At 37.4% G+C, this 18,754-nt stretch overlaps 2 protein-coding genes across 2 annotated transcripts; both read right to left on the bottom strand.

Annotated features, from left to right (window-relative positions):
- Positions 1-872: 872 nt before the first annotated feature.
- Positions 873-7,338, bottom strand: LOC106165140 (uncharacterized). The gene is made up of 6 exons (XM_087014832.1): positions 7,036-7,338; positions 4,767-4,952; positions 4,409-4,609; positions 4,047-4,260; positions 3,694-3,800; positions 873-3,159 (listed from the first exon to the last, which is right to left on the bottom strand). The coding sequence occupies exons 1-6, from the start codon at positions 7,097-7,099 to the stop codon at positions 2,756-2,758; spliced, it is 1,176 nt and encodes a 391-aa protein (XP_086870958.1). The 5' UTR covers positions 7,100-7,338; the 3' UTR covers positions 873-2,755.
- Positions 7,339-8,399: 1,061 nt separating this feature from the next.
- On the bottom strand, positions 8,400-18,718 carry LOC106165139 (uncharacterized). Its single transcript, XM_087014834.1, has 5 exons — positions 18,450-18,718; positions 12,646-12,837; positions 11,864-12,095; positions 11,472-11,578; positions 8,400-10,994 (listed from the first exon to the last, which is right to left on the bottom strand). The coding sequence occupies exons 1-5, from the start codon at positions 18,511-18,513 to the stop codon at positions 10,591-10,593; spliced, it is 999 nt and encodes a 332-aa protein (XP_086870960.1). The 5' UTR covers positions 18,514-18,718; the 3' UTR covers positions 8,400-10,590.
- Positions 18,719-18,754: the final 36 nt, after the last annotated feature.

Below are 18,754 nucleotides of genomic sequence, written 5' to 3'. Positions count from 1 at the left end.
AAAGTAAGGCTTCGTTCACATGGAATGTCTATTTTCTAAATTCTATTTTCTATTCGCGCTATCTTATGATCACGGTCTGTGCCCTGAATATCCCGCGGCGTAATTACTGACAGCGCGAGCCAGTTACTTAAAGTAACTTATAGTAGGGCAAAGGGCAAGACTTAAATCATGAATAAAAATGTGTGTGAAAAGCTTACAGAGCTTATAAAAATAACTTTAACTCAATGTTTTCAACGTTGAGGCTTTTTATATGATGTGCTTTTTTTTAAAAACAAGGTCATTGCATGTCACTTCCACTTCATTCTAATTTGCCATTTATTTACGCTACACCGATATGAATAAGACAGAACAATCAGACAAAAACACGACACTTGGAGACTTCCATTATCAACCAAAAAAAAAAAAAAAAAAAAAAAAAAGAAGTACAAGGCATAAAGAATAATAATGAACAAACCAAATCCGTAATTCAATATTGCTACAGTAGCTGCAATAAGTGTACGTGTATTAGCAATTCCATCGTTCTAATGAAAATGACGATTAAAAGAGTTTGCAAGAGAACAATCATGTGAAAAACCATTGACAGTGCATGAAGGATTTTCGACAACGAAAGAGCAAATGTATATAAACACATTTTTCAACAAATGATGAGATACAAATTAGGAATAAGAATAAAGACTTTTGTCGCCAAAAACCTTCCATAGATACCATTAGTCCTAAATTCATGTTTTAAAAAATGTGTGGTTTAAAAACAAGGGTGCGCTCAAGTTTATTGTTGAAGACAAAGCTAGAGGTAAAGTTTGAATGTTATTAACAAAGTATGGAGTAGATCTCTTTCACATAATACCAATTGATGAAGAATCACAAGTCATTCATGCATGAGTGTTCCGTTTAATCCAAAAATTAGTTGCACGCTTATGTATATACAGTATGTTAGTATGTATAAAGAAGATACATTGGTCTGACAGGAATGGTAGTCCGCTAGAAGCCGTAGTCCGTTCACCATTACTCTGAACAGGTAACGTTCGTTCTATATACCAACCCCAATATTCAGAATAACCCTAATCTGTACTCATCATATCGGACTTCCATTCCTAGGACTTCCATTCCTGTCATGACGGCAGTGGTGATCATTACATCTTTGTATCAATATCAGTTTTCGCCCCATTGTTACCCATTCTGATATGCCACACCACACCACGCACCACGTACTATTCCTAATTACTATGAATTCAATGTAATTTGATCATATTTATGTACCCATAATAATCATGTTTCTTTTAAGTTAATTTCTCCCTCTAAGTCATTCTGCCTTAGGTCACAATGCATGCCACGTACCTAAAATACTAAATAAAATATATATTTTTTCTTGTGTATATATGATGATTCTCGAGTAATAATATATGGCTGCTATGCACTGAAAACCCTGACCCAAAATCATTTCGCAGAATGCTGTATAATCACTATTTTTGTAATTGTCTCATTTTAATTATCCGATGTTTCATGTAAGTTGAAATTTTCACTTTTCATTACCTTTATAACAACTTTACAACTATTCGTAACAGCTAAGCATTCAAAGTAAGTTGCTTGTACTATTTATGATAAGCATACGTTTCTTGTAAGTTAAGTTGTAGACATTCTCTTTTACCATTCGCAGAACATAGATAAAGATTAACTTTTCAAAATATTTTTCAAAATATTTTACATCTAGAACTAACGAAAAGAGAATACTTTGCCAGACATAGATTTGGTCTAAAAAATAAAAAGGAAAAAAGGAACATATATATCGTAACAAAAATATATGACTTTAATTCAAAGAAAGCCATAGAAATATTCATTATTTTACTTAAAAGTTAAATAAAACACATTATTTTGTAAGTGGGACCCACGTCACTTAAATGATGAAAAAACATTCATAATTCGGTAACTTATACATTACATTACATTTGATTAAAAGTTCAAAATGTTCACAGTATAGTCTTTCTCCATATTTTTGAAGTCCTATCTTAATACTCATTAATCGACATGGATAGATTATTTTACATCTAAATATTTACTTTTAAAAACTTTCGGTAAGACAAGGCCAACGAAACGGTACATGTACTTCTTATCTTAAGATTAACAACAGACACGAAATAATCACTCAAACATAAAAAACATAACAAGCAGTCTGATATATAAAATCACATTTGGTGGTGTCCAATCACATTTTTATATTTGCTGAATTTACATTTGCACGAAAAATTCAAGCTCCAGTTAATTTAATGATTGGACTAATACTTAGTACGTGTAAAAGATATGGGGAACGATATATAAACACACTTCCTTGTATACATAAGCATTTAACTTCTATTTACACAAAAGCTGCAATCACTAGACACTGTTAAAGAAACTAACACCGGAAACACATTCAGAATTAGATATAAATCACTTTACACTCATTTGACTTAAAACACCAATGAAAGGGAACTTCTGTTCAGCAAAGTAGAGATTTGTTCATAAAGGGCACGAAGGTGAGACTGAATGCATCACAGCGATAAATGAGAACTGATATGACAAGAATGGTCGTCCGCTAGAAACCATAGTCCGTTCCCAATTACTTTGTACAGGTGACATTCGTCCCATATAATAAACCCCAATACCTCGCCTAACCCTGACCTGTACTAATCATATGGGACCCCAGGCTTCCATTGCTAGGACTGCCACCCCTGCCACACCGGCACACTGTGGTCATTTAAGTCTATCTGCGCCAGATGAATTAAGGTTGGAGTGGGGTGTAAGTATTGTCTGTGCCCGGGTATGGGGGAGGGGGAGCATCATTACCGGCTCCTTTCGCGGCATCCAGTGGTGGTGCCTCTGCATTGGGTGGCGATCCTGGTCCAAATGGGTTATTGGGAGGTGGAATCCCTGGCCCAAACCCTGTGTTTGGCGGCTGTGGTGGTGGAATTCCTGGTCCAAACTCCGTGTTTGGCGGCTGTTGAGGGGGAATTCCTGGCCCATACCCTGTATACGGTGGCTGTGTTCCTGGGCCATAAGCCGCATTCGGTTGAGGTATACCTGGCCCATACGCTGTATTTGGTGGTGGGGCGTACCCAACTGGGTAACCTTGCGTTGTTGGCGGCGTGTTCATCATTACTATGCCGTTACCCGGGGGTCTGGTCACTGTAAAGAAATTTACAGCATCCACTGTAGTTAACAGTAATTGACATTCTTCTTTTTGTCTACTTTAGTTATAATAAATGTAAATACTCATAATACATGAAACACATTGTCCAGAATCCACGTATCACTGCGTCCAGTACTACACTCTACATGTAGTAGTTCTAGATGCAATTATGTCTCGTTTACAACTCTTTTCTCTTTGTTGCTCTTTAAACAGTATAGCATACAATGTCACAAAAACGGCAAAACAGTGTTTGATTTCAGCGTTCCATGATACAGCAGCCTACCCGATACAGGTTTTGTTGAATTCTGCCGCCCAGTGGCGTTTCTAGAACTCGACCTCTTTTGCTAGGACCACATATTAACCACGTTTAGCAACCCTCTACGTCTCGTCATCCTCCATCATGTACTTTAAGAATATCCCCAATACCTCTTCTGTTCTGCCCCCTCCCTCCCCCCCCCAAAAAAAAAAAAAAAAAAAAAAAAAAAAAAAAAAAAAAAAAAAACGTGTGAACGTGTTTCATTCTCTCTTACCTGTTCCTCTTCTTTGCCCACAGCATCCGGTTGCGCAGCAGATGACAACTCCTATGATGACACACAGGGCGATGAAACCGACTACAGAGCCTACTATAGCACCAGTACTATAAAGAAATGTTATCAGTTTGAATCAGCAGGATATATTATAAGGTGCACGGCTTCATCATTATACAAAACGAACAAAATGCAAGGGCTCTAGAATAACATTGATATTGATAGTACTATTACATGTTGAAGGCCTATCAAGTTAAATAAAAAGTTAACATGACGGCACGCGCGCACACACAAACACAGAGAGAGAGAGAGATCTAGAATCTCTAGACTATTTGGAAGAAAAAGTATATACATACACATTTATGATGCCTGATGTAGTACTCGATGCCCAGCTGCTCCAGTTGTTTGAGGGGGTGGGGCACGAGGAAACATAGGAATAACTCCCGTAGTATCTACTATAGGACGAGGTACAGCAGTATTTACTGGTAGATGTCCCACAGCAGTACTTAGAACAGTGGAAGGAGCTTCTGTAACTGCCAGATGACGTGTAATATGCGCAGCAATATTCTCCTAAACATAAAAAGTTATAAGTCATGGAAAAGGTCAATGTCAGAACTTAAATTTTCACACCACACCGTTTCAATTAAGTAGCTAAAATGCACCAGTATATACACGTACAGTGACCAAATGAAAAATTTAATCGACTCTAATTACGCACCTGTTGTTGTGGTTGGACTTGTGACGGCCGGGCATAACGATCTATAGGAATAACTCGGATAGTATCTGTTCAAGAACGAGTCACAGCAGTATTTACTGGCAGATGTCCCGCAGCAGTACTTGGAACAGTAAAAAGAGCTTTTGTAACTGCCAGATGACGTGTAATATGCGCAGCAATATTCTCCTGAACCTACCGTACGGACTGTAAATACAAAGGTGAAAGATCATTGAAAAAATGAAGGTCAAAACTCAAATGGTCCCACCACAATGTTTTCAATTAATGGTAGATAAAATGTACCAGTATATAAATTGTACACTGACAAGGTGAAAAATTTATTCCACTCTAATTACATACGAACCTGTTGTTGTGGTTGGCCTGGTGGGGCATAACGAACTAGAAGAATAACTCGGGAAATATCTGTTCCAGAAAGAGTCACAGCAGTATTTATTGGTAGATGTCCCGCAGCAGTACTCGGAACAGTAGAACGAACTTCTGTAACTGCCAGATGACGTGTAATATGCGCAGCAATATTCGCTCCCACTCACTGGGAAATTTAAAAAGATGGGCTAAAATAAGCATTAAGCTAAAAAAATAACCTGTACAAATTATTACTCCCAAAGTTATACTGTTTTATAACTTCTACGTGTACCAGTACCACGTTTTATATTTAATCAAGGAAACATCATCACATACATCATATACACTAAATCATTATTTTATCTACTCTTAATAATATATGTGCAAGATAAGGTGTTTAACGAATTTTTAGTAAAAGTATTGACACCATGCTAGGAAGCAGCCTCATATGGAACTCACTTCAATACCATTGACGTTTTCTTGCTTCATAAAACCAGTAAATCTTTACAGCTCAATTCGTTCTCAATTTCTACAGAACTGCTAGCTCATTGAGGTCGGTTGTTTGCCCGCGATGCCACATACGAGTTCTAAAAACGTAGGACTATAAGCAACCTTATTGAGGCTAAGCAAACATACCTGTTCATATACTTTTTAGATACAATGAGTTCTAGTATTCAATGGCTTACTAAGTTAATGAAAAATTCAATCCATCTTTGTGCCCAATTGAAGCTATCGCTACTACAAATTATACCCATAGGTCACAGATAAAATTTTCATCTACTGTGTTATATACGCCTACAAGTAGACTTATTATACACGTAACTCCTAAGCTTATAACTCAAAACTTGTGGCGTAGATTTTTTTAAGTCGGTGTAAGCTGAAACCTACATGAATCTACTCGAATCTATACTAACCCAAACAAACTTTCGGTCCCAAAGTGGCCAAGTCCTAAAAAGCTCAAGCCCGTGACCAGCAATTTCAAAGGGAGGGGGTCTTTATATGAAACAGTGGACCTTTTTTCATGAGATCAAAATTAACCCATAGCGGACCCTTTTCAAGCAAATAGTGCGGTAGGTTCGACTCCCCCCCCCCCACACACACACTCACACAGCAACGCGACTGTAGCACGAAACTTTCCTTCACACGCGGCGAATTTATCTAACACGACAGATGTAATAGTAGGCCTCGAAGTCGAAAATCATCATGAAGAGCCACAAAAATAAAAAAATAAATAAATAAATAAAATTAAATAAATTACAAGAAGACGATGTAGACCCAGGGAGTTCGTTTTTTAGATTATTAAACTCGCTAGCCTAACTGACCATCTGAAGGCCTGAAAAGGTACGCCTGTAGTGAGATCATTTGCCCTTCTAAAACGGGTACACTTCCTGGTTCGTATGAGTCTGTATCTAAGACGCTAAGGGAGGATTTACATCTATAATTACAGACCCAATACAGATTATATTTGTTGTTGCCTTAACCTATTTATTTTAAAAACAGACTACAGGTGAACGCAGATGTGACCGACTCCATTAATTAATTGATGAGATATGAGTCACCGTCAACACATAGGGGGCCTACTATTATCTAAATGCATGCAAGGTCATTATTTAATTAAAGTAGTTATAACAACAATATGTTATTTCATACTGAAGATCTAGAATTTAAGTTACATGTAAAAAGACCCTTTCCCCTCCCATCTGTGTCCTTTCCTCCTAACCCCAGGGGAATGTTTTATAAGCGTCCCCCACTACACACAACTCGGGGGTTGCTTGCCTGATCAGTTTCCAACTTTCAGTGTGGGCCGGGAAAGTAGATGTATACATTAGCATAACAGTGAATACACAATTGGTAACACGGCTTGAAAACAGTTTTAACTTTAAAAAGTGTGGGGTGGCGAGATGCGTTTACGACAGGTGCGACAGGAATGGTCGTCCCAGAAATGGAAGTTCCAGGGTTAGTCAGAGTATTGGGGTTGGTATGTGGGCCGAATGTCACCTGTACATTGTAATGGGCAACGGACTACAATTCCCGTCACACCGGCTATTATACACTCAACCATGATATATATCTGTCGGTTAAGTAGGTCGACTGTACCATCTGTAGTATCAACACACAATTGTAGAGATGTTAGTTTTTTTAAACATTAATGTTTGTGATCTCCGTATATATAGGCCCACCAGAGTAAAATTGGGCACTCCACAATTATAGCTGAAATAGATGGACCTACAGCGTAGGCCTATACTGTATATAGAACCCATTTTACGTACCTGTGTGCATGATTGCCAGCAACGTAAACAAACAAGCCAACATGGCCTTAAATTGGACAGCCATGTTGTTGATAGCGAAACCTGCAGTTCTTTTATTATATCCAAAAGCACGGTGGCTTCTAGGTGTTTTGGTGTGATTGCTAGACCCTTAAATCCTAATTCGATGTACTGGACTACCCTTATGAGCCCTTAAAAACGCAGTGTAAGTCTACTGATGTAGCCCCTGTAATCTTGGTCTTCCGTTCAGCAAATGGGCCATGCAGTATTATACACGGATTCATAAAAACAGGTGCGCCAGGTAAGTAGGTCAGCAGTTTTTATTTAGGTCGCGATCAGAAAGAGGGCGCTTTGCAATGTGCATAACATTGACCAGTGGATATTGAACATCTCTTCTTCATATTTAAGTCTAGTTTATTGTATAATCATTTCATAATTAATTTGTTGTACGAGGTAGGCCCATATACAGTATTTTCTTGCTTTATATACGCACATTACTGAAAATATAACGATAGAAAAAAGGGTCTTTCTGCCCGGCCTACATGTAGGCCTACCTACAATCTTATGTTAAAAGAAACAGACACAATTGTCTTGACACACTTAACTTTCACTAAATACATTTTCCTTTAATTTAATTCTGTATAGTAGGCCTACTAAGCAATGCATGATATCTTTACAATTTAAAGGAATAGGGCCTACATTAAGTGTATAAAAAATGGAGGCACTTCCTAGGATAACCTTAGAACGTATTCGATTATAGGGCCTATTTATATCCAATTAATATGAGAATTATTCCATTCATTTCTATGCGAAGAATCACATACTCTCTTGATTGTAATTATGCAGGGGAAACCATGGCATGCGCGTGCCAGTCATTAAAAAGTATTTTCCGTTGGGGGTACCTCCAATAATCCTAACCCTGCTTTCAGAACGCTCAGTCCAGTTTTCAACCCTACATTTGGTGTTCGAAAGCCAGGACCTGCAGCGCCGTTCACTTGAGGTATTCCTGGCCCATACACTGGATTTTGTGGCGGCGGTCGTGTGACCACGACTGGGAAACCTTGCGCTGCGGCTGTGGGATACACGACTGCAGCACTGTCAGGGGGGTTATTTTTAATTGACGTTAACAGTGTTTCGTATTTTTTTTTATCATATCTTTCTTTGCATACAATATAGCCTATGTGAATGGTTTGATGGCACTGCAGAAATTACGAACCTTAAATAATATTGACCGTATTTGTTGTATTATTGTTTTCCCCTATGTAAGAGTCACTGTGCATAAACATTGGTATTGTTGTACACAAAATGGTGATTTAGGGGTGACTTTTTACCTCAAAATGACCAAAAAATTCATCTTTTACCCAAAATGAAATGACCCAAAAAAGTGATTTATTTATTTGCACTTATTGATCAAATAATCATATGGTTAGACATATAACAAGCCATGTTTGAACTGATATTTAAAGATTTAAATGAGAAATCTGTGATTTGATGGGGACTTTGGTGGCCATTTTAAAAAATCGCTTTTTACCGATATCAGATGTAATCTGAAACAAACAAACAAACAAAAAAAAACATTAGTTTGTATTCAGCAGCCAAAATGGTCACAGAATCCACAAGGTTTCATTTGCCCTCCCCTAATAGTACCAGTATACATTTCGTTGCCGTCACCAATGGTAACTTTCCAGAAAACACTAAACTAGAGGTACAACGAAGTTACATGAGTGCTCCGTTTAATGCAAAAACTACTTACATGTTTGTGTATATACAGTATGTATATGGAAGGGTAAACCGGTGTGACAGGAATGGCATTCTGCTAGAAGCCGTAATTCGTTCCCGATTACTCAGGTGACAGGTGACGTTCTATGTACAAACTCCAATACTCACAATAACCTTAACCTGTAGTAATCATATGGAACCCGGACATTCCTAGGACTTCTATTCCTGCCACGACGGCAGTAGAGATCAGCACATCTTTGTATCAATATCACAGTTTTTGCCCTATTGTTACCTATTCTGATATGCCACACCACACCACGCACCACGTACTATTCCTAATTACTATGAATTCAATGTAATTTGCTCGTACTTATATACCCATGATAATGATGTTTCTTTTAAGTTTATTTCTCCCTTTTTAAAGTCATTCTGCCTTAGGTCACAATGCGTGCCACGTACCTAAAATACTTAATATAGTTTTTCTTGTGTATGTATGACGATTCTTGAGTAATAAAATATGGATGTTATGCACTGAAAACCCTGACCCAAAATCATTTCGCAGAATGCTGTATAATCACTATTTTTGTAATTATCTCATTTTAATTATCCGATGTTTTATGTAAGTTGAAATTTTCACTTTTCATTACCTTTCTAGCAACTTTACAACTATTCGTAACAGCTAAGCATTCAAAGTTCAAAGTTCAAAGTAAGTTGCTTGTACTATTTATGATAACCATACGTTTCTTGTAAGTTAAATTGTAGACATTCTCTTTTACCGTTCGCAGAACATAGATAAAGATTAACATTTCAAATATTTTCAAAGTATTTTACATCTGGAACTAACGAAAAGAGAATACTTTGCCAGACATAGATTTGGATTAAAAATAAAAAGAAACATATATCGTAACAAAAATATATGACTTGAATTCAAAGAAAGCCATAGAAATATTCATTATTTTACTTAAAAGTTAAATAAAACAGATTATTTTGTAAGTGGGACCCACGTCACTTAAATGATGAAAAAACATTCATAATTCGGTAACTTATACATTATATAAAAAGGAAAACCTTAAAATCATTTGATTAAAAATTCAAAAAGTTCTCAGTAGTCTTTCTCCATATTTTTAAAGTCCTACCTTAATACTCATTAATCGACATGGACAGATTAATTTACATCTAAATATTTACTTTTAAAAATCTTTCTGTAAGACAAGGCCATCGAAACGGTACTTCTTATCTTAAGTTTAAGAACAGACACCAAATAATCACTCAAACATAAAAAACATAACAAGCAGTCGATATATAAAATCACATTTGGTGGTGTCCAATCACATTTTGGTCATCAATATATTTGCTGAATTTACATTTGCACGAAGAATTCAAGCTCCAGTTAATTTAATGATTGGACTAATACTCAGTAAAAGATATGGGGAACTATATATAAACACATTAGGTCTAATCACTTTCTTGAATACATAAGCATTTAACGACAATTTCTTCTATTTATACAAAAGCTGCAATCACCAGGCACTGTTGAAGAAACTAACACCGGATACACATTCAGAGTTAGATATAAATCACTTTACATTCATTTGGTTTAAAAAAACCAATTAAAGGGAACAAGCTTCAGCAAAGATAAGATTTGGTCATAAAGGGCACGAAGGTGAGATTGAATGCATCACAGCGATAAATGAGAACTGATGTGACAAGAATGGTAGTCCGGTAAAAACCATAGTCTGTTCCCCATTACTTTGTACAGGTGACATTTGTCCCATATAATAAACATAACAAGCAGTCTGGTATATAAAATCACATTTAAGTCTATCTGCTCCAGATGAATTAACGTTGGAGTGCGGTGTAAGTATCGTCTGTGCCCGGGTATGGGGGAGGGGGTGCATCATTTCCGGTTCCTTTCGCGGCATCCAGTGGTGCTGCCTCTGCATTGGGTGGCGATCCTGGTCCAAATGGGTTATTGGGAGGTGGAATTCCTGGCCCAAACCCTGTGTTTGGCGGCTGTGGTGGTGGAATTCCTGGTCCAAACTCCGTGTTTGGCGGCTGTTGAGGGGGAATTCCTGGCCCATACCCTGTATACGGTGGCTGTGTTCCTGGGCCATAAGCCGCATTCGGTTGAGGTATCCCTGGCCCATACGCTGTATTTGGTGGTGGGGCGTACCCAACTGGGTAACCTTGCGTTGTTGGCGGCGTGTTCATCATTACTATGCCGTTACCCGGGGGTCTGGTCACTGTAAAGAAATTTACAGCATCCACTGTAGTTAACAGTAATTGACATTCTTCTTTTTGTCTACTTTAGTTATAATAAATGTAAATACTCATAATTTACATGCAACACATTGGAATCCACGTATCACTGCGGCCAGCACTACACTGCACATGTAGTAGTTCTAGATGCAATTATGTCTCGTTTTCTCTTTGTTGCTCTTTACACCGTATAGCATACAATGTCACAAAAACGGCAAAAAACAGTGTTTGATTTCAGCGTTCCATGATACAGCAGCCTACTCGATACAAGTTTTGTTGAATTCTGCAGCCCAGGGGCGTTTCTAGAACTCGACCTCTTTTGCTAGGACCACATATTAACCAAGTTTAACAACCCTCTACGTCTCGTCATCCTCCATCATGTACTTTAAGAATATCCCAAATGCTTCTTCTGTTCTGCCCCTCCCAAACAGGACTACACGTGAGAGTTTCTTCTCTCTTACCTGTTCCTCTCCTCTGACCACAGCATCCGGTTGCGCAGCAGATGACGACTCCTATGATGACACACAGGGCGATGAAACCGACTACAGAGCCTACTATAGCACCCGCACTATAAAGAAATTTTATAAGTCTGAATCAGCAGGATATATTATAAGGAGAGCGGCTCCATCATGCAAAACGAACAAAATGCAATAACCCTAGAATTACATTGATCTTGATAGCACTATTACATGTTGAAAGCCTATCAAGTGAAATAGAAAGTTAACATGATGGCACGCGCGCGCGCACAAACACACACACACACACACACACACACACACACACACAGAGAGAGAGAGAGAGAGAGAGAGAGAGAGAGGCTCTAGATTATTTGGAAGAAAAAATATATACATACACATTTATGATGCCTGATGTAGTACTCGATGTCCAGCTGCTCCAACTGCTCCAGTTGTTTGAGGGGGTGGGGCACGAGGAAAGATAGGAATAGCTCCGGTAGTATCTGCTGTAGGACGAGGTACAGCAGTATTTACTGGTAGATGTCCCGCAGCAGTACTTGGAACAGTAGAACGAGCTTCTGTAACTGCCAGATGACGTGTAATATGCGCAGCAGTATTCTCCTGAACTCACTGTAAATACAAAGGTCATGACAAGGTCAAGGTCATAACTTAAATGGTCGTCTCATAACAAAGGGTGGGAACGTTGATAGTAGGTAACATGTTCCAAATGAAAAATTACATCGATTGTTATTATTACAAACCCACCTATTGTGGTGGTGGGTGGACTGGCGAGTGGGCATAACCAGCTATAGGTTTAACTCCTATAATATCTGCTAAAAGGGATAATACTGTAACTCTTCGTTTTGGCCAAAAAATGAATTTTCCTGGAGTAAACAACAATTTTACCATACTTACCAATGGTTAATGAATCCATTTTTACATTCAATGTTAGTCCCTGTTTTTTTTTTCTAAAAATTTGTTATGCGCAACAATATTCTCCTGAACCTACTGTACGGACTTTAAATACAAAGGTGAAAGATCATTGAAAAAATGAAGACCAGAACTCAAATGGTCCTACCACACCGTTTTCAATTAATGTCGAAGGTAGCTAACATGTACCAGTATATTAATTGTATACTAACAAAGTGAAAAATTTAATCCACTCTAATTACATACGAACCTGTTGTTGTGGTTGGCCTGGTGGCGGAGGGGCAGAGCGAACTAAAGGAATAACTCGGGTAGTGTCTGTTATATAGCGAGGTACAGCAGTATTTACTGGTAGATGTCCCGCAGCAGTACGTGGAACAGTAGCGCAATGGTTTGTAGGTGCCATATGACGTGTAATATGGACAGCAATATTCACCCCCGCTCACTGGAAAAATTTAAAAGATGGGCTAAAGTAAGCGTCAAGCTTAAAAAAGAACCTTATCAAATTATTACTTCCAATGTTATACTGTTTTATAACTGTATACATGTACCAGTAGCACGTTTCATTAAATCAAGGAAACATATAGACGTTTTAACGTTTTAAAAATCATTATTTTATCTATTTTTAATAATATATAAAAGATAACGTTTTTTTAACGGTTTTTTAGTAAAAAAAAATGGACACCAAGCCAGGAAGCAACCCCACACGGAACTCACTTCAATACCCTTGACTTTTTCATATAAGGCTATGATAAGAAGGATTCCTTCTTACTTATTAGTAATAAAACCAGTATATCTTTACAGCTCAATTTGTTCTCAATTTGTACAAAATTGCTATCCCGTTGAGGTCGATTGTTCGCCAGCGACCCCACATACGAGTTCTAAAAACGTAGGACTATAAACGAACTTACTGAGGCTAAACAAACATACCTGTTCATATAGGGTCCTACTTTTTAGATACAATGAGTTCTAGTATTCGGTGGCTTACTAAATTATTCAACAAGGCAGCAAAGCTGTCAAATGTACAGACAAAAAACAGAAAATAAAGATGCAAAATAGGTCATTTTGTCAATTTTGATGCAAATAATGCTTATAATAGCACTGTCAGTCAACACCTAATTTTAATCATGCACAACAGGTAAAATGGTCAATAACATGAGCGGACCCAGAGATATTTTCTGACAGTATTCCAAAGTATCTATTTTGATCCATCCTCCATTTTGATGGTCTTCCAACAGAAGAAAAAATAGATACCAGGCAATATAAACTTAATATCCTGTCTGTCTTCCGGAAGACCCAGAAGATGGTCTCAATCTACCCTTTCAATAAGATTACAGTTTCAGAACCATGAGTTTAAATTCACATGATGAAAGTCTCAATATTTGAAAAATGATGACAGTGCATAAAATAATATTACATAAGTTACATAATGTTTAAAGACATAAAAAACAATACAACTGCTTATGTGGAAATACAGAAATGTCAGAGCCTCAGGCGGATGAGAGTTAAAAGTCACAAATGCAAGTGTTTGAGAAAAAATTATAAAGGAAAACATAACAAAACTAGAAAAGCGCTCCGAGAGTGCAGACCTCTGCCAAGGTAGCAATTGTTGATTATTATTGATTATTGTCCTCTTTGGCCCACTTCTGACAGTTCCTGAAAATTTCAGCAAAATCGGTCCATAACTTTTTAAGTTATGTTGATGACAAACAGGGGTGAAAATATAACCTCCTTGGCAGAGGTAAATATAATTCCAATGAAGCTGCTATTCAAACTTTTAATCTTTGAGTTTGATATATATATTGCAAATAAGTTTTTAATATATATATATATATATATATATATATATATATATATATATATATATATATATATCAAAAACTTATTTGCAATATTAAACAAAATTCACCTGCATAATTATCACTGTTTCCTTATTATTAATCTAGCAGAGAGCTTAACCTATGGGAATTTACAGGGAAATATCAACAAGTGTGCTTTATGTAATCTCATTTAATGGCCGATTAATTAGGCAAATTACTTTATAACACTGAAATTAGCTAAGTGATACCCAAGGGAAATTTACAGACTGACCCTCTCAAAGGTCTTTCAGGCCCATAAGTCACAACTTAAGAAAAGCACAAAACAATAATGCACAAAATCGGAGACTACCAATTCTGATGTAATAATACATTATGTTTAACTGCACAGTCAACATCAAATTTTAATTTTGCACAACAGGTAACACCAACGGAAGTAAAAGCATAAGGCTTCAGGCCCATCAGAGTTCAAGTTTATACTTAGAAAGTGCCAGAATGAGAAAAATGAAATTTCACACAAAATTGCATAAAATTCAATAATAAATGATAACCCAATTGACCTGGCTTTCTAATTTGAACTGCATGCCAATCCTAAAAATCATACTCATAAGTTAAATATAATAATAAATAACACAGTTTTCTTTTCATAATGTTTGCAGTAGCAGTGCAAAAAGATTATTGTCAATTTTGATGTAACATTACATAATAAATTATAGAATAATTATCACCAATTTTTGATTATTGACTATAAATAGCATGAACATGTAGAAAATTTGATTACCATCCGGCTTCATGTCCATGGGAGCTCCGAGTCCCACAATGAATATGTCAAAAAGATAATGAATATTTCACTAAAATGTATAACTTCCAGAAAAAGCAGCCAATTAGACTGCTTTTCCAACTCGGGCTGCGTTTTAGTCCTGTGTTTCTTTTTTGAAAGTTTGACAATCATAAGTTACACGGTTTTCCCATAATGGTCATCATGGCAGAAGCACCAAAAATTGTGTTTTCTTCTGTTTTGATGCAACATTACATAATGCTTAACAGCATAATACATCAATTTTTAATAATAAAATATATGTGTCATGGATTTTCAGAAAATGTGACTAGCATGGGTCTTCAAGCCCGTGGAGGTTCTAAGTCGCACCTTGAAAATGCCAAGAAGTGAAAAATCAAATTTTCACAAAAAACTGTTAAATTGCCAGAAAAATTTACCAAACAGACTGCATTGCCTAATGAAGCTGTATGTTAGACCCATGTTTCTTTCCTGTAAGTTTGAGAACAGTAAGTGACATGATTTCCCTTAAATGGTCAGCATAGGAGCAGTGCCCAAAATAGGTTTTTTTTTCAAATTTTGATGCAACATTACATAATGTTTAACAGCATAATGACCATCAAATGTTATTAATAAAATATTAGTAACATGGACATTCAGAAAACATGACAAGTAAAGGTCTTCACGATCATGGAACTTCAAAGTCACACCTTAAAAATGCCAACATGTGAAAAATAAAATTTTCACAAAAAACTGTTTAACTGCCAGAAAAAGTTACCAAACAGACTGCATTGCCTACTGAAGCTGTATTTTAGTCCCATGTTTCTTTCCTGTAAGTTTGAGAACAGTAAGTGACATTATTTTCCTTCAATGGTCATCATGGGAGCAGTGCCCAAAATAGGGGTTTCTTCAAATTTTGATGCAATATTACATAATGTTTAACAGCATAATGACCATCAATTTTTATTTATTAAATATTAGTATCACAGATATTCAGAAAATGTGACTAGCAAAGGTCTTCAGGCCCATGGAACTTCAAAGTCACATCTTGAAAATGCCAAAATGTAAACAAGACAGCACTGTTCTGAAATGGGTTTATTTCCGTTTTTAACACTTTTTTAACATAAAACAAAATAAACATTTTACTGCCATTTTTTATGACCAACTAAGAAAATTGATGAGATGAGAAAAGTATCAATAGAACAGTGTTAAATGTCCAATTTCCTCCATTCTGAGATTCTGAACATAGTGGATGATTGAATCTGACAAACTGCAATGATATGAGTTTATTTCCGTTTTTGACACTTGATTACACAATACATGATAACAAGTTTATCAGCATTTTTACATAATCAACTAACAATGTTGTAAAGATGCAGGAAATGTCAAACAAACACTTTTACGTATCTTATTACTTAAATGATAAGGCTATTAACATGCCTAAGAATTAAATCTGAGGAAATCTGAGGAAATGTGAAAAAACAGCAACCTGCGTTTTAGTTGGGCTTTCTGTTTTTCTTTTATTGTGTTTACAGTGTTCCATATATGAACAATGAAAAAACCGCATAACTACTAAAATAGTGGCCTGATCATGCTGATTTTCGAACTTGACCTGCGTTTTATGAATATTCATCAGCTCTGTAAATATAAAGCCAAAAAGTGAAACTGCCTTCCACTTATCGTGTTTACAAGGAAAGTGCACGGCGCCGGCGACGGCATCGGCATCGGCGACGGCGACGACAGACGCAGGTGATGGCAATATGTACAGACACATCTGTGTCTGTACATAAAAATTCAATCCATCTTTGTATCCAACTGAAGTTACCGCTAAATATTATAAGATTAAATCCTTAGATCACAGATAAAATTTTCATCTACTATGGTATACAATGTATACCCCCAGTACGCCTACAGAAGCCTACTGTAATTGTACATGTAGCCTACGCATAACTCCTCATCTTATAACTCAAATGCTGTGGCATGATTTTTTAAAAATCAGTGTAAGCTGAGACCCACATGAATCTACACGAATCTAAACTAACCAAAACAAACTTTCGGTCCCAAAGTGGCCAAGTCCTGAATCAAAAAACACAGTCTCGTGGCCAGCAATTTCAAAACAGTGGACCTTTTCTCATAAAACCTTTGCGTACCTAGATCAAAATTTACCCAGAGCGAACCTTTTTCAAGCAAAAAGTGCGGTAGGTTCCCCTCCCCCCCCCCCCCCCCCCCCCCCACACACACACACACACATAGCAACGCGCCTGTAGCACGAAACTTTCCTTCACACGCGGCGAATTTATCAAACACGACAGGTGTATTTAATAGGCCTCAAATTCGAAAATCGACCAAAGAGCCACAGAAAAAAAAAGAAAAAATCTGTAAGCAACAAGCTGTCGTGTATGAGGGCTTAGCGCATTTTTAATTAAAATTACATACAAGAAGACAGTGTAGACCCAGGGAGTTCGGTTTTCAGATTATTAAACTCGCTAGCCTAACTGGACATCTGATGGCCTGGGATGGTAAGCCTGTAGTGAGATCATTTGCCCTTCTAGACCGGGTACACTTCCTGGTTCGTATAGACTTCTTTAACCGTTTGGGTCTGTATCTAAAACGCTAAGGGAGGATTTACATCTGTAATCACAGACCCGCTATAGATTATATTTGTTTTTGCCTTAACCTTTTCATTTTACAAACAGACGACAGATGAAAGCAGACGTGATCGGCTCCATTACTCAATTGATAAAATGAGTCACCTTCAACATAGGCCTACTGTATTGTTCTTGCACAATCCAGGATGTAGCCTATAGGCCCCTACTATTTTCTAAATGCTAGCAAGGCCATGTTTAATTAAAGTAGTTATAACAGCAATATGTAATTTCATACTGTAGATCTAGAATTTAAGCTACCTGTAAAAAAAACCCTTCCCCTCCCATCTGTGTCCTTTCCCCCTAACCCCAGGGGAATGTTTTATAAGCGTACCCCACTACACACAACTCGGGGGTTGCTTGCCTGATCAGTTTCCAACTTTCAGTATGGGCCGGGAAGTACCGGTAGATAACACGGCTTGAAAAAGTTAAAGTGTGGGGAGGCGAGATGCGTTTTCGACAGGAATGGTAGGCCTATAGTCACAGAAATGGAAGTCCAGGGTTAGTCGGAGTATTAGGGTACATGTACCGGTAAGTAGCCCTATATTAGCCGAATGCCACCTGTAGGCCTACATGGTAATGGGGAACGGACTACCATTCCCGTCACACCGGCTATTATGCACTCAACCATGGGATCGATATCTGTCGGTTAAGTAGTATCAACACACATTTGTAGAGATGTGAGCATTTTAAACATTAATGTTTGTGATGTCCGTATATATAGGCCTACCAGTGTAAAATTGGGCACTCCACAATCATCGCTGAAATAGATGGACCTACAGTGTAGGCCTATACTGTATATAGAACCCATTTTACGTACCTGTGTGCATGATTGCCAGCAACGTAAACAAACAAGCCAACATGGCCTTAAATTGGACAGCCATGTTGTTGATAGCGAAACCTGCAGTTCTTTTATTTTATCCAAAAGTACGGTGGCTTCTAGGTGTCGTAGTGTTGCGACCTTTTTGGTACGATTGCTAGACCCTTATAACCTAATTCGATGCACTGAGACTACCCTTATGAGCCGTTAAAAACGTGGAGTAAGTCTACTGATGTAGCCCCTGTAAGCTTGGTCTCCCGTTCAGCAAATGGGTCATGCAGTATTATACACGGATTTATAAAAAC

Source organism: Lingula anatina, chromosome 6 (assembly GCF_051362555.1).
Source record: "Lingula anatina isolate TDL-2025a chromosome 6, LinAna3.0, whole genome shotgun sequence".
Classification (NCBI taxonomy): Eukaryota; Metazoa; Brachiopoda; class Lingulata; order Lingulida; family Lingulidae; genus Lingula; species Lingula anatina.
The sequence above is the reverse complement of the archived record's forward strand: the minus strand, read 5'-3'. Positions and strand labels throughout refer to the sequence as shown.

What these genes read in the sequence shown, in the direction of transcription:
- LOC106165140 (XM_087014832.1), bottom strand. Translation starts at nt 7,099, where the DNA reads ATGGCTGTCCAATTTAAGGCCATGTTGGCTTGTTTGTTTACGTTGCTG. An exon ending in ACATCAGGCATCATAAATGT is followed by an intron (nt 3,801 to 4,046) that starts GTATGTATATAC and finishes ATTTCTTTATAG; the next exon opens with TACTGGTGCTATAGTAGGCT. An exon ending in TGGGCAAAGAAGAGGAACAG is followed by an intron (nt 3,160 to 3,693) that starts GTAAGAGAGAAT and finishes ATTTCTTTACAG; the next exon opens with TGACCAGACCCCCGGGTAAC.
- LOC106165139 (XM_087014834.1), bottom strand. Translation starts at nt 18,513, where the DNA reads ATGGCTGTCCAATTTAAGGCCATGTTGGCTTGTTTGTTTACGTTGCTG. An exon ending in ACATCAGGCATCATAAATGT is followed by an intron (nt 11,579 to 11,863) that starts GTATGTATATAT and finishes ATTTCTTTATAG; the next exon opens with TGCGGGTGCTATAGTAGGCT. An exon ending in TGGTCAGAGGAGAGGAACAG is followed by an intron (nt 10,995 to 11,471) that starts GTAAGAGAGAAG and finishes ATTTCTTTACAG; the next exon opens with TGACCAGACCCCCGGGTAAC.